The 12,853-nt window shown below is 34.2% G+C and overlaps 1 protein-coding gene across 1 annotated transcript; it reads right to left on the bottom strand.

Moving 5' to 3' along the window:
* Positions 1 to 8,628: 8,628 nt before the first annotated feature.
* LOC128194390 (uncharacterized) lies at positions 8,629 to 10,232 on the bottom strand. Its single transcript, XM_052869976.1, has 5 exons — positions 9,969 to 10,232; positions 9,788 to 9,890; positions 9,549 to 9,667; positions 9,331 to 9,426; positions 8,629 to 9,171 (listed from the first exon to the last, which is right to left on the bottom strand). Exons 1-5 carry the CDS (start codon positions 10,230 to 10,232, stop codon positions 8,629 to 8,631), a joined length of 1,125 nt encoding a protein of 374 aa, XP_052725936.1.
* Positions 10,233 to 12,853: the final 2,621 nt, after the last annotated feature.

Here is a 12,853-nt window from a genome sequence, read left to right as displayed (position 1 = left end):
GAATGTTAGATACACATTAACAAGATTGTGTTTTTTTTTTCAATGCAATATGTAGTAAAGTTATTGAAATTGAGAAGTTGGATCAATTAGAAAATAAGGTAGTGGTCATATTGTGTCAGTTGGAGATGTATTTTCCTCCATCATTCTTTGATATTATGGTGCACTTGATTATTCATCTAGTAAGAGAAGTTAGAATTTGTGGTCCAGTATTCTTACGATGGATGTATCCTATTGAGCGATACATGAAGATATTAAAAGGCTATGTAAAGAACCAATAATATTGTCCTGAAGCATCAATCGTTGAAAGGTATATTGCTGACGAAGCTATCGAGTTTTGTACAGACTATTTATCAGATGTGGAAGCTATAGGGGTACCTAGGTCTCGTTACCATGGAAGAGGTGTCAGTAAGGGTACTAGAAATGCAAAAGTTTTCACCCTGAATAGAGCTGAAATTCTACGAGCACATATGTATATATTGAATAACACTAAAGAAGTCATCCCCTACTTAAGTGCTCATAAAGATATAGTTAAGAGAAATAATCCATGAATGCCTCAAAAGTGGATCATTGATGAGCACAACAGAACCTTTTTAAAGTGGTTCAAACAACAAGTTCAAGCTGACCGTACAACTTCTCATACATTAAATTGGCTATCAAGTGAGCCGAACTTTGATGTCATATGTTGGAGTGGGTATGATATAAATAACTACACATTTCATACACAAAAAGAAGATGAAAAAAGCACCACTCAAAATACTAGAGTAATGGTTGTGGCCAAATCAATGCATTTCTCGAGTTCAAAGGAAAAAAAATCCTATGATGGCATCCATGTGCTACTTTGGTGTAATTAAAGATATTTGGGGGATAGATTACACAAGTTTTAGAGTACCTATTTTTAAATGTAAATGGGTTGATGGAAATACCGGCGTGAGGACCGATGATCTAGGTTTTACATTAGTTGACCTAGAAAAGGAAGGTTATACTGAAGAGCCATTTATCATGGCATCTCAGGCAAAACAAGTGTTTTATGTCACTGATCCCGAACACAATAGATGGTCAGTGGTGCTCTAAGGTAGAACAATGCATTATACTGATGACAATGATGAAGTCGTTCTTGATATTAGTGAAACTCCATCTTTCTCATCAAATATGCCAACCTTTAATGTTGATAATGAAGTAGACGATGTCCATGCCATACGTTATGATCACCACGAAGGGTTGTGGGAGAACATTGTAACTTGGCAATGTATAAATTGAAATTTTAGATGTATTATATATTTTGATTTGTTATTTATCTATTAATTATTATTAACACTTAATGATTTATGTAGGGAAATGTCTGGTGACACACCATCTGGTGACCTCCAACCTTCACAAGGTGCGGACGACATGCATACGCCTACCCGTAAAAAAGGTAGGTCTGGGACTACGTTGAGAGAGTTGGTAGCCACCCGCAACGTTGATCATAGGCTTCCCATTCATTTTGATATGCAGACTGTAAACCCTTGGGAGAAAATATCACGAAATTCATCAGTTATGTGGCCTTGCTCGGTAGAAGCAAGGCATCCATTCTTTGTGACGATTGGGATCATGTTCCAGAGAATGTGAAGAACCACATATGGCAGAGCATCTTGGTATGAAATCCTAACTTTGATATAATGTGTCATTAACATATATATAACTCATATTTAACATATGTCATTTATTCTTATTGCACAGGTCACATATGACGTCCCAAACACTAATCTATTGAGGATGAAATGGATTTCATATGTCGGGGAAAGATGGAAGAATTTCAAGACTATGCTTACAAGTCATTATATTTATGGTTCCAAAACTGATAAAAGCCCTTGTGAAAAGTATCAATTTCTTGATGAGGAAACATGGCAAGCTTTTAAGTTGAAGAGATTAGATCCTGCCTTTAAGGTAAATTCATTTTATATCATAGTTTAACTATTTATGTTAACATAATTAATTATCTATACACTAATGTCATAGGCTAAGAGGAGAGCTGCACAAGAGATCGCAAAGAAAAATGTTCATCCCCACATATTGTCTCGTGGGGGTTATGAGAAATTGGAGAAGAAGATGTTGAAAGAGGCGTCTGCCTCTAATCCTAGTGGGGCCTCCGATACGAGTACCACAACTCATCCTCCACGCCATGTGACATGGAAGAGAGCTCGCCAAAGACAATTTGGGGAGTACTATGTCTAAGGAAACAGCGAGCGTAGCTAGGCGCATTGTAAGTCCCTATATTAACAACATATGATCTCCCATATGTGATTAACTTAACTTTAAATGTTTGGTTGTAAGATGAGTTGGTGGAGCATAGCACACAAGGTACATTCACTCCCGAGGGCTGTGAGGATATATTGGCAGAGTCCATTGGTCGTCTAGAGCATCCTGGACGTGTTCGAGGTGTTGGTAAATTTATTGGCATCCGTCAATTCTTCGGTCCTCCAACAAGTCGTCATAGTAAAGCCCATGTCAGTGAGGAGGTCCTCAAGAGTATTAGAGAAGAAATTAGACAGGAGATGAGGGAGGAAATGAGGGAAGAGATCAACGAGATGAAGAAAGAGTACGGTGATATGCGAGCACAATTGTTAGCAGATGTGCGAGCAGAATTAGCCTCCCCCTTAAGCCAACCTAGGAATCCCCCTCAACCTTCTCATCTTTGTATAAGCACAAAGGAGAGTTGTGATGTTCCTCCTAAAAATGCTTTTCCCACTATTGATGCAGGCTACGAGTTGTTTAGTGATGATTCCCTACAGTAGTGGCCTTAGGTAATTTATCTTATTATATTTTCTAGATGTACTTGTTTGTTGAATTATATTCTTTGATATATTTTACAAATATTATTTGGATAACTTAGGTAAAATGTATACATTGGGGTCAACCATACACCATGAAACCATTACAACTGATATGATGAGAGTGGTGGTTGTAGACGTACGAGATGCTACAACTCGAGTCCTTGTGCCTACTCAGAAGGTTCAGACATTGGGACAGGCCCCTGGAAATTTTATCCTTTGGCCCGTTAGATTATCAAGAGCAATTCTAAAGGAGGTAATTGTTTTAATTACGCACTTTGTTGTTTTTATTGGTAATACTAATCTTTTGTAAGTTTTTAAATATGTATACCAGGTTGAAGCACAAAGGCAGGAAGATATGAATGAATCACTTCAACAACCGCCGCAGCAAACAATTCTAGAATAACTTGGTGTGTTGGCAGTGAAGATCTGCCTTTCTCCTATAGAGTTACAAATGCCTCCTGAAGTCACAAATAGGACAACTTTGCTCTCTCTCTTCATATGTCAGGGGGATATTTTTGAAATTCTCTCTGGCACTGATATGTTATGTATATCAGTACTATAACTTTGGTTGTTGTAAGTAAATTTCTACATTTATGAAGTTTAAATATATTCAATATTTTATTCTAACATTATTCATATACAATGTTTAAGGTATTTACATCGGTTGAGCATTGAATGGAAGAATGATCACATTTATGGTTTTATTGACCCTGTTGCCATTCAAGGAGTTGAGAATAAAGGTTAAGAGGTCCAAAAGTACCTCTTAGAGACTTTTATAAACGGAAAAAAGCAAGTGTACTTAGTACCTTTTTGCAACAGTAAGTATATAATTTTTATTAATAAAATTCTACTTATGTAAATGTTATTTAACACTATTATTGTTTTAATAAGTGAGTTTTCTTTAAATAAGTAGACTTTTTTATACCTGATCCCAAAATATCAGGTGTAAATATCAAAGTTTTATAATGATACAGAAATAACCGGTGTAAAAAAATTAAACTTTTATACCGGTTCTAGAATCGGTGTAAAAGGATGAAAATTTTCTATACCCCCTACATCTATAGCTACTCAAAAACAAGTATAACAATAAAAAACCTTTTTTGTCATAGTGGAAAGGTATATTATTTTCAAAAAGTGATAGAGCTTGCATAGAAGGATACACGAATTCGGACTAGGCTGGAGATAAAACTATAAGGCAATCAACTTCATGGTATTTTACATTTGTAGAAGGTAACTTAGTCACATGGAGAAGCAAGAAGCAAAAGGTAGTTGTAAGATCTAGTGTTGAAGCTGAATTTAGAGGCATGACATATGACATTTGTGAATTATTATGGATTAGGAGCATCCTAGCTGATTTGGGAATCAAATATGAACAACCAATGAATCTTTTTTGTGACAACAAGGCTGCGGTAGATATAATTATCATTTAATTTCACTGATTGTAGTTAATTTATGTTTTATTTTATTTTATTTTTATTTTTTGGTTAATCCAAATCTTAACTTTTATTTTTATCTTATCATGTTTCATCTAATTTATGATTTTTATTTTACCAATCAAATGGCATAATAGGAAAGCTTTATCGTGAGGTGAAGAATGTAGCACAGCACAAGAGTCCCACCAAACCCTTCACCAGAAGAGTAGCAAGGCAATCATGCAAGGCAATCATACGACCATGACATGGAGATTGATGGCTTTGAAAAGTACACAGCTAGTGCCAGTGAATACAAGAATATGTATGACTTCAAGTTGGAGAACCTAATGGATTACTATGGCATAGAAACAGAAGCAGAAATAATCAGTGGCAATATATTGAAAATGGCAAAATCATTCAGTGAAAGAAAGGACTTGGAAGGAATTAATCATGCTGTGATGTCTCTAAGAAAGGAAGCTAGAAGCTGGTTCAATGTGATGATAAAAAACAAGTCAAATTCTCAAGCTGATGATGATGCCTATGCAATAGCATGCTTGGTACCATGTTACATATCTTCCTAGGTATCGGGGATCCTACAATAAAGGGCTAAACAGGGATCATTTCCTCAGTTTCCCATGCTGTGCATGACACTCTTATACAGATAAAGAAAGACAAAATCAGACAGAGAACTTTTACCATGAATCACTGGAAATTACTAAAATTGATTCCACTATTACTGTTTTTCTTCCTTTTGTGGATAATAGTGCCTTATCTAAGGAATTGAATATGTAGCTCAAAGATATTCATTTACTTAATGTATATTTCTTCTTGTCTTGAACAACACTGATTGAATATGTTATTTATTGTGACAACAGTTATTTCTCAAACAAATATGAAATCCAGCTGTTGACTTTTGTTGGAATAAATATTGGGATGTGGCCCCTTGCAAGTGAAACAACAGAGTCTTATGTATGATTGTTTGGGATATGGGTTAAATATATGGCGGGATGTTCTCCCCAAACTATTATTACTGACAGGTGCAAGGCTTTGCATAGAACAATCAACATTCTGTTTCCTAAGTCCTTTTTTTTCTAATTTGCTGTCAATTAAATGTGTTCAATACATTAATTAGAACTTGATGGAGTTAGAAAGTTACAAAGAAGTTTTTTTTTTCTTTTCATAGTTATGGTTCACCAATGTTACAAAGTTCTGTTTTAAATCTAACAGAAGATTATTTCTGTTAAAGACTGAATTTGAAAAACCTGAATATTCGACTCTGGATTCAAGTTACAACATGGATATGGAGATTTAAAGAAAAATATTCAAACTTGTTAGCAATTGTGAATATGAATATTTTGTCACTTCACACCCCTTAATACCTGCTATATATATTGTTGTAAGAAAACATTTATTATTTAGAAAAACTAAAACAATGAAAGATTCTCCTCTTCAATTTAATCCCAGCAAGGGGAGTTTAGTTTTCATCTCTAAAGTTGATTTTCTTTCATCTTTTTCCTTTCCTATAAACCGTAAAAATGTAATATTTTTATTTTATTCTCTTGTATTAATTATATATATGTTCACTGATTCAAACAGAGGGTAACAAAACAGTATAAATTATTTGGAGAAAACCCCGAACAAAGAAGAAGAACGAGATGGGAGCTTTACCGACATCAACGCCAAACACGGTACTAACGACGTCTTCATTTGCATTACAGCGGCACGGTGGTTAGTGTTGACGTTGCTCCTTGGTTTCTAGTTAAAAAACAAATCCTAATTATTTTGAAATTGAGTCAATTGGTTAGTGTTGACATTAACATTATCACGTCAATTGAGTCACAATTGTTACCTAAGGAGCAATTCTGCTGTTAGCGTTTTTAATATCATAAACAAAAATGATTAACGTAAATATTTTTACAAAATATAAAACGTTAGTGAACTTTTGAAAAAAAAAGATAACTTTGAACACAAACTACAAACTAAAGGAGCAAAATATATATTAAACCTAAATTTTATTCTTTTAACATTTGTTCTTTTGTACTTGTATGGGGGCGTATTTCTCGGCTAGTATTAATCTTATTTTAGGACGATGTAGTGCAATTTACATCCAAATATATTCTAAGTACACATGATTACTTGTTAGTCTCTCTAAACTATAATGACATACCGATTACTATGTAATTTATCATGATCACACACCTGTTAAGATAAGATAAATGGATTAATGAATCCAAATTTAGACTCATTCAAATACACAAATATAATTAATTATATTACAAGTAGTGCAATCATTTACTTTTCTATTAATTACACATTTAATATTTTGTTTATGTAAAACTTAAGAGTCAAAAAAACAATCTTAATTTAGTTACGTAAGAATAATTTCTTTATTTAAACTTTTTGAAAATAATTAAAAAAATTAGTAAGACATTTGAATTTTTTTTTCTGGAAACAAAATCAGAAACACCTATATGATTTCGATTTATGTTAACCTGAACTTATAAGTTGCAAAATTTCTAAAATTATCACAACATTTTTAAAATCATCATAACGTCTTTATATATTTTGTTTTCTTCAAAATTGAAATATAACCGGTGAGTTAAAATGCCAAAAATCATTTGTGAAAAAAAACAAACAAAACTTTGCAATACAAAAATAATCTATATATCAACCAAACAAGTAAACTCGAAATAATTCATGAACCTATTTATCATAATGTCACACACTTAACCAATAATCATTAATTTACTTTTCAAAATTAATGCTTTAATCAGAATAGATTTATCTGACTATATATTTTTAATTTTTATTTTATGTTTCTCGTTATAATTTTTAATTTTTAATTAATGCTTTAATTACCTTATAATCTCATTTAGAATGGATATATTAAATTTATGTAAGAGTTCCTCATTGACTTTTTCTTCTTCTCACTTTAATACAAATTACATTTAAATTGTATATTAAATATATTTTGTGAAACACTATTTGGGGTGCATGAGCATAAATATGAACTGTGTGTTCTGTAACGAATTAACAAATATTATAAACTTATTAGTATATATATATATATATATATATGGGTTTGTTAACATGCCTATTTTTTCAGTTGGTATATTTTAACAATGTGTACCGAGTTTTAGTAGACAAAAATACTTTTATATAACATGGATTCTAAGTTTTAAGGTTAAGGGTATTTTAATAATTTTTATTCTCAAAACTAAAAGAAAGACAAAAAAGAAACCCCGAAACTCTTGCTCACCTCTCTCATTCCCTCAACCCTTTCTCTTTCATCTCTCACACTCCAACCTTTTCTCTGTCATCCTTACTGTAACCCCAATTAAAAAATTGAGAAACCCCTTGTCGTTAAATAAATTGTCTTTGTAAAGAGTTGAGTCATTGACATATTCATCTTCAGATAAATGTTCATTCAAGATCTCTTCAATTTCACCATCTTCAGTAACCTCTCTAATTTCATCATATGTATATGTTAATCATCATCTCTAAAAAATACCCTCCAGGCCAATTACCAATTCCTTCGGATGTCATTATATGCTTCTGAAAAATAGATAAAATTATATACGACAAAAGTTATAAAATGAAAACTCATTATAAAATTATCTTTTGTAAGAAATGGTTTAACATCGAGTGTTTCTGATTTTTGTTTTCATGCCAATTACCAATTCTTTTAATGTCATTATGCTTGTGAAAATTAGATAAGACAAAAATTATAAAATAAAAACTCATTATAAAATCATTTTTTGTAAGAAATTGTTTAAGGGCGAGTATTTCTGATTTTTTTCAAGGTCAATTACAATTCTTTTATGCTTGTGAAAATTGGATAAAATTAAATAAGACAAAAATTATAAAATGAAAACTTATTATAAAATCATTTTTTGTAAGATTGTTTAATCGCTAGTGTTTCTGATTTTTTTTTTCAGTTGGGACTACCATAGGATGACAGAGAAAATGTTGGAGTGAGAGAGATGAAAGAAAAAGGGTTCAGAGGAATAAGGGAGGTAAACAAGGGTTTCGGGATTTCTTTTTTATTTTTTATTTTGAGAATGAAAGTTATTAAAATATCCTTAACCTTAAAACTTAAAATTCATATTATATAAGGGTATTTTGTCTACTAAAACTCAATACACATTCCTAAAATGTACCAACTAAAAAACAGAGGCGCCTTAACAAACCCATATATATATATATATATATATATATATATATATATATATATATATATATATATATATTATTACTTATATTATCTGTACTCACTCACGTATATAAAAGGTAAACACCAACACAAAGAAACAATGTAAGCTAATTATTTTTACAATTTTAGTATCCTGAATTTCTAAAGAAGCAAATTTAACAATGTGACTTAATCCTCCACGATATTTGAATCACTTTTTCTCTAGTTTATTGATTAATTGTAGTAACTTCTTCAGATACTTTTTCGTGGGATGATCATCTATCATCCCTCTTGAAAATCTGAGTTTTCCATACAGCTGTGTAGGCGTTTGATATAAGAAGACATGTTTGTCATCAGCATCACTGTGGTTTGAGTTCGAATCTTCAGACATCTGTGAAGTGATATGCATGATCCTGCCTGGTGGATAAAGACGTCGCCTAGCTGATGTTGTATCTTGACTAACACTGTCTTCTTCAGTGATATCTTTCTCCTTAGCATGTTTTCCCAATTCAAGATTCCCCATTTGATTCAACAATTTCTCTTCATCGTCATCTGAGTCATCATTGTCAGATCCTTCACTGGAAGAATCGTATTCATCATCATCAATATATTCTATGAGTAAGTGTTCTTCACTGAAAAAGGGTTCAAAACTTGTCCCATATGATCCAGAAGCTTCACCCAAGTTATCTGACAATGTATTAATGTTCTTACGTTGGGACCACGGTAGCAATGAGTGTTTATGCTTCTTCACAACCTTTAGTCACAAAGAAGGATCAATGTTGTATAAGATAATTAATAACATCACCAAATCAATTAATTGTAAACTCTCGTTAGTGTCTAGTGAATACCTATACAACACAGACTGAGATTTCAATTTTAAATATATATTATAAAGAAGGGAGCTTAAAGCTACCTCGGTGCAATAGTTTACTGCATGTTCTGCAATGGTATTGGCAAAAGATATGCCAGTTCCAGCAGCGCTTAAGATGTTTTTATCCTTATTCCGACCCTGTAAATTATTCCATCAATACCTAATCATAAAAGCTTACAATTGTGTAAAGAATGAAACATTTTTTATGGTAAATCGTCATGAGAAATTAAACAGTAAAAATAAATATTGTAGGTTGTTACCTCAGCAATGAAATCATGAACAGAAGAAGCTGACAGTGTTGGCACTATGTCAGAACCATTTACAATGGAAGTGATAAAGGATTTTCCGAACTCAGCCAACTCCAAGGTCATACAGGGAGCTGCAAAAATTACTTAACGTTATTAATACAAAAGATCATGTAATTATTCCAATTCTAATATAAAACCATATTTAATTAGTTACTCAACTGAACATATGTTAATTAAAGAAGTGTGTATACCTGGGCCAAATGTTACACAAGTTGTTGAAGACAATTGTTGAATTTCTCTAAGCTTATAAGTCAACAGTGCAGCAGTACCACCACCTAGCGAGTGTCCCACGATCTATATATATATATGGAAATATATATTATTATAATTAGTATTATATTGAAAAACATAGTAAGTAACACTAACAAATACCTTGATTTTGAAGTGGGGGTATTGATGAAGAGCTTTAAGTAGTACAGGAATGCAAAGATCTCCAATCCAAGAAGCTGCAGCATCCATACCACGGTGTGCATGTCCTGAAACCATGTTGTGATTGAAAGAGACAGGAGCACACAGTGCATATGTGAGAATGTCTTTAATGCAACGAGTCCCACGGATGAACACGAGTAAACATTCTGATTCTTTATCACGTATAACCGTGAAAGCAGGCTTCAGAATCTGAAATGCAAAATTCATTTCAGTTCAAATGGCCAAACAAAAATTCATCAACAATATTACTAGTAATTATTAATGAAGGTACCGTAGATCCTCTCTTCCTATAGAGGACATCCTCCTCATCGAATCCTTCACCAAATAGAAATTCCGGAAAGAGTTTTCGTCTGCTGCAAAACATGGTACATCTCAACAATCTCTTCAACTCATACAACTCCTTTAAAATGTGATGGTCTTTCACTTCTGCACAATCACTTCTTTCTCGGCATTCACTTCCAATCGTTTTCTTACCCTACATAAAATAAGCAAAACCTCTTTCAACAAAAAGAAACTATTTAAAGAACCCCAACATAAATGGATAATAGGTAAGAACTAGGGAAGCACCTTATCCAACACTGCGTGAGCGATGGCTCTGGGCAAGTTGAAGATGTAGCGTCTCTCGGTGTTAAAAAACAACAATATGGCTTCTGCTAACATCAGTATTTCCTGCATCAAATTTTTGGGGGCTTCAAGTGCCCTTCGTTCAACACTCGCACAATAATTTCTATTGTTCGTCATTATTTGCGATAAAAAAGGAAGCACGGCAGAATGGAGGAAGAAGAGTTAAAGAAGACACTAGAATAAATACTTGGCGTTGGTTTGTGTCTCATGTGCCAAGCATAACCTTATATATATAGGAACGCGTGATGCAAGTGGTTTTACTTTTCTGGGTTGAATGAAGTATGAGTAAGGGTTGCAAGTTGCTCCTTGCAAGTTGCAAATTGCATATAAATATGAACCTATTCAAAATACAAATTGTAGAAGAATATAAAAAATACAAGATAGAGATGTTAAAATATAATACATATTATAAAATATTGGAATTTTTTTTTAAAATAATACACAATTATAAAATATATTTCTTCCAACTAATATTTTCACATTCTACTATCCTCACAATTTTCTATATTTTATCAATTATTTCTTCCACAATCTTAAAATCCTAACAGTGATATCATAGCTATATTTGATCATCTACTAGAAGTAAATAATTTCTTTTAACTACTTTAAATAAACCTATAATTTCGTTCCATATTACTTCCAAAATATTTTCTCATACTATTACTAATCAAACGTTATCAATTCAAATACTTATTTTTACATGAGAAAATTATGATTTTTTGAAAGTGTTGGAATGAAAGTATTCATTCAAACTCTCAAATTTTTTGGAACATTATAAGTGAGGGATTCACTATTCTAAAAGACACATATCTACTCTTATTATAGTTCAACAAGAGTTGAAGAAAAACATAAATAGAGATTCAATAGCTTTATTTGCTCTTCAAGAAGGAGTTGATGACCAAGAATAGAGAGAGAGAGAGAGAGAGAGAGAGAGAGAGAGAGAGAGAGAGAGAGAGAGAGAGAGAGAGAGAGAGAGAGAGAGAGAGAGAGAGAGAGAGAGAGAGAGAGAGAGAGAGAGAGAGAGAGAGAGAGAGAGAGAGAGAGAGAGAGAGAGAGAGAGAGAGAGAGAGAGAGAGAGAGAGAGAGAGAGAGAGAGAGAGAGAGAGAGAGAGAGAGAGAGAGAGAGAGAGAGAGAGAGAGAGAGAGAGAGAGAGAGAGAGAGAGAGAGAGAGAGAGAGAGAGAGAGAGAGAGAGAGAGAGAGAGAGAGAGAGAGAGAGAGAGAGAGAGAGAGAGAGAGAGAGAGAGAGAGAGAGAGAGAGAGAGAGAGAGAGAGAGAGAGAGAGAGAGAGAGAGAGAGAGAGAGAGAGAGAGAGAGGAGAGAGAGAGAGAGAGAGAGAGAGAGAGAGAGAGAGAGAGAGAGAGAGAGAGAGAGAGAGAGAGAGAGAGAGAGAGAGAGAGAGAGAGAGAGAGAGAGAGAGAGAGAGAGAGAGAGAGAGAGAGAGAGAGAGAGAGAGAGAGAGAGAGAGAGAGAGAGAGAGAGAGAGAGAGAGAGAGAGAGAGAGAGAGAGAGAGAGAGAGAGAGAGAGAGAGAGAGAGAGAGAGAGAGAGAGAGAGAGAGAGAGAGAGAGAGAGAGAGAGAGAGAGAGAGAGAGAGAGAGAGAGAGAGAGAGAGAGAGAGAGAGAGAGAGAGAGAGAGAGAGAGAGAGAGAGAGAGAGAGAGAGAGAGAGAGAGAGAGAGAGAGAGAGAGAGAGAGAGAGAGAGAGAGAGAGAGAGAGAGAGAGAGAGAGAGAGAGAGAGAGAGAGAGAGAGAGAGAGAGAGAGAGAGAGAGAGAGAGAGAGAGAGAGAGAGAGAGAAGAGAGAGAGAGAGAGAGAGAGAGAGAGAGAGAGAGAGAGAGAGAGAGAGAGAGAGAGAGAGAGAGAGAGAGAGAGAGAGAGAGAGAGAGAGAGAGAGAGAGAGAGAGAGAGAGAGAGAGAGAGAGAGAGAGAGAGAGAGAGAGAGAGAGAGAGAGAGAGAGAGAGAGAGAGAGAGAGAGAGAGAGAGAGAGAGAGAGAGAGAGAGAGAGAGAGAGAGAGAGAGAGAGAGAGAGAGAGAGAGAGAGAGAGAGAGAGAGAGAGAGAGAGAGAGAGAGAGAGAGAGAGAGAGAGAGAGAGAGAGAGAGAGAGAGAGAGAGAGAGAGAGAGAGAGAGAGAGAGAGAGAGAGAGAGAGAGAGAGAGAGAGAGAGAGAGAGAGAGAGAGAGAGAGAGAGAGAGAGAGAGAGAG

Source organism: Vigna angularis, chromosome 10 (genome assembly GCF_016808095.1).
Source record: "Vigna angularis cultivar LongXiaoDou No.4 chromosome 10, ASM1680809v1, whole genome shotgun sequence".
NCBI lineage: Eukaryota > Viridiplantae > Streptophyta > Magnoliopsida > Fabales > Fabaceae > Vigna > Vigna angularis.
This window is presented reverse-complemented; position numbering and strand designations above follow the sequence as displayed.

Excerpts from the sequence above, each read along its gene's own strand:
- LOC128194390 (XM_052869976.1), bottom strand. The coding sequence starts at position 10,232 with ATGAATTTTGCATTTCAGATTCTGAAGCCTGCTTTCACGGTTATACGT. Across the intron at positions 9,668-9,787 it reads TTGTGTAACATTTGGCCCAG|CTCCCTGTATGACCTTGGAG; the intron begins GTATACACACTT and ends TAATTTTTGCAG. Across the intron at positions 9,427-9,548 it reads TTCATGATTTCATTGCTGAG|GGTCGGAATAAGGATAAAAA; the intron begins GTAACAACCTAC and ends AATAATTTACAG.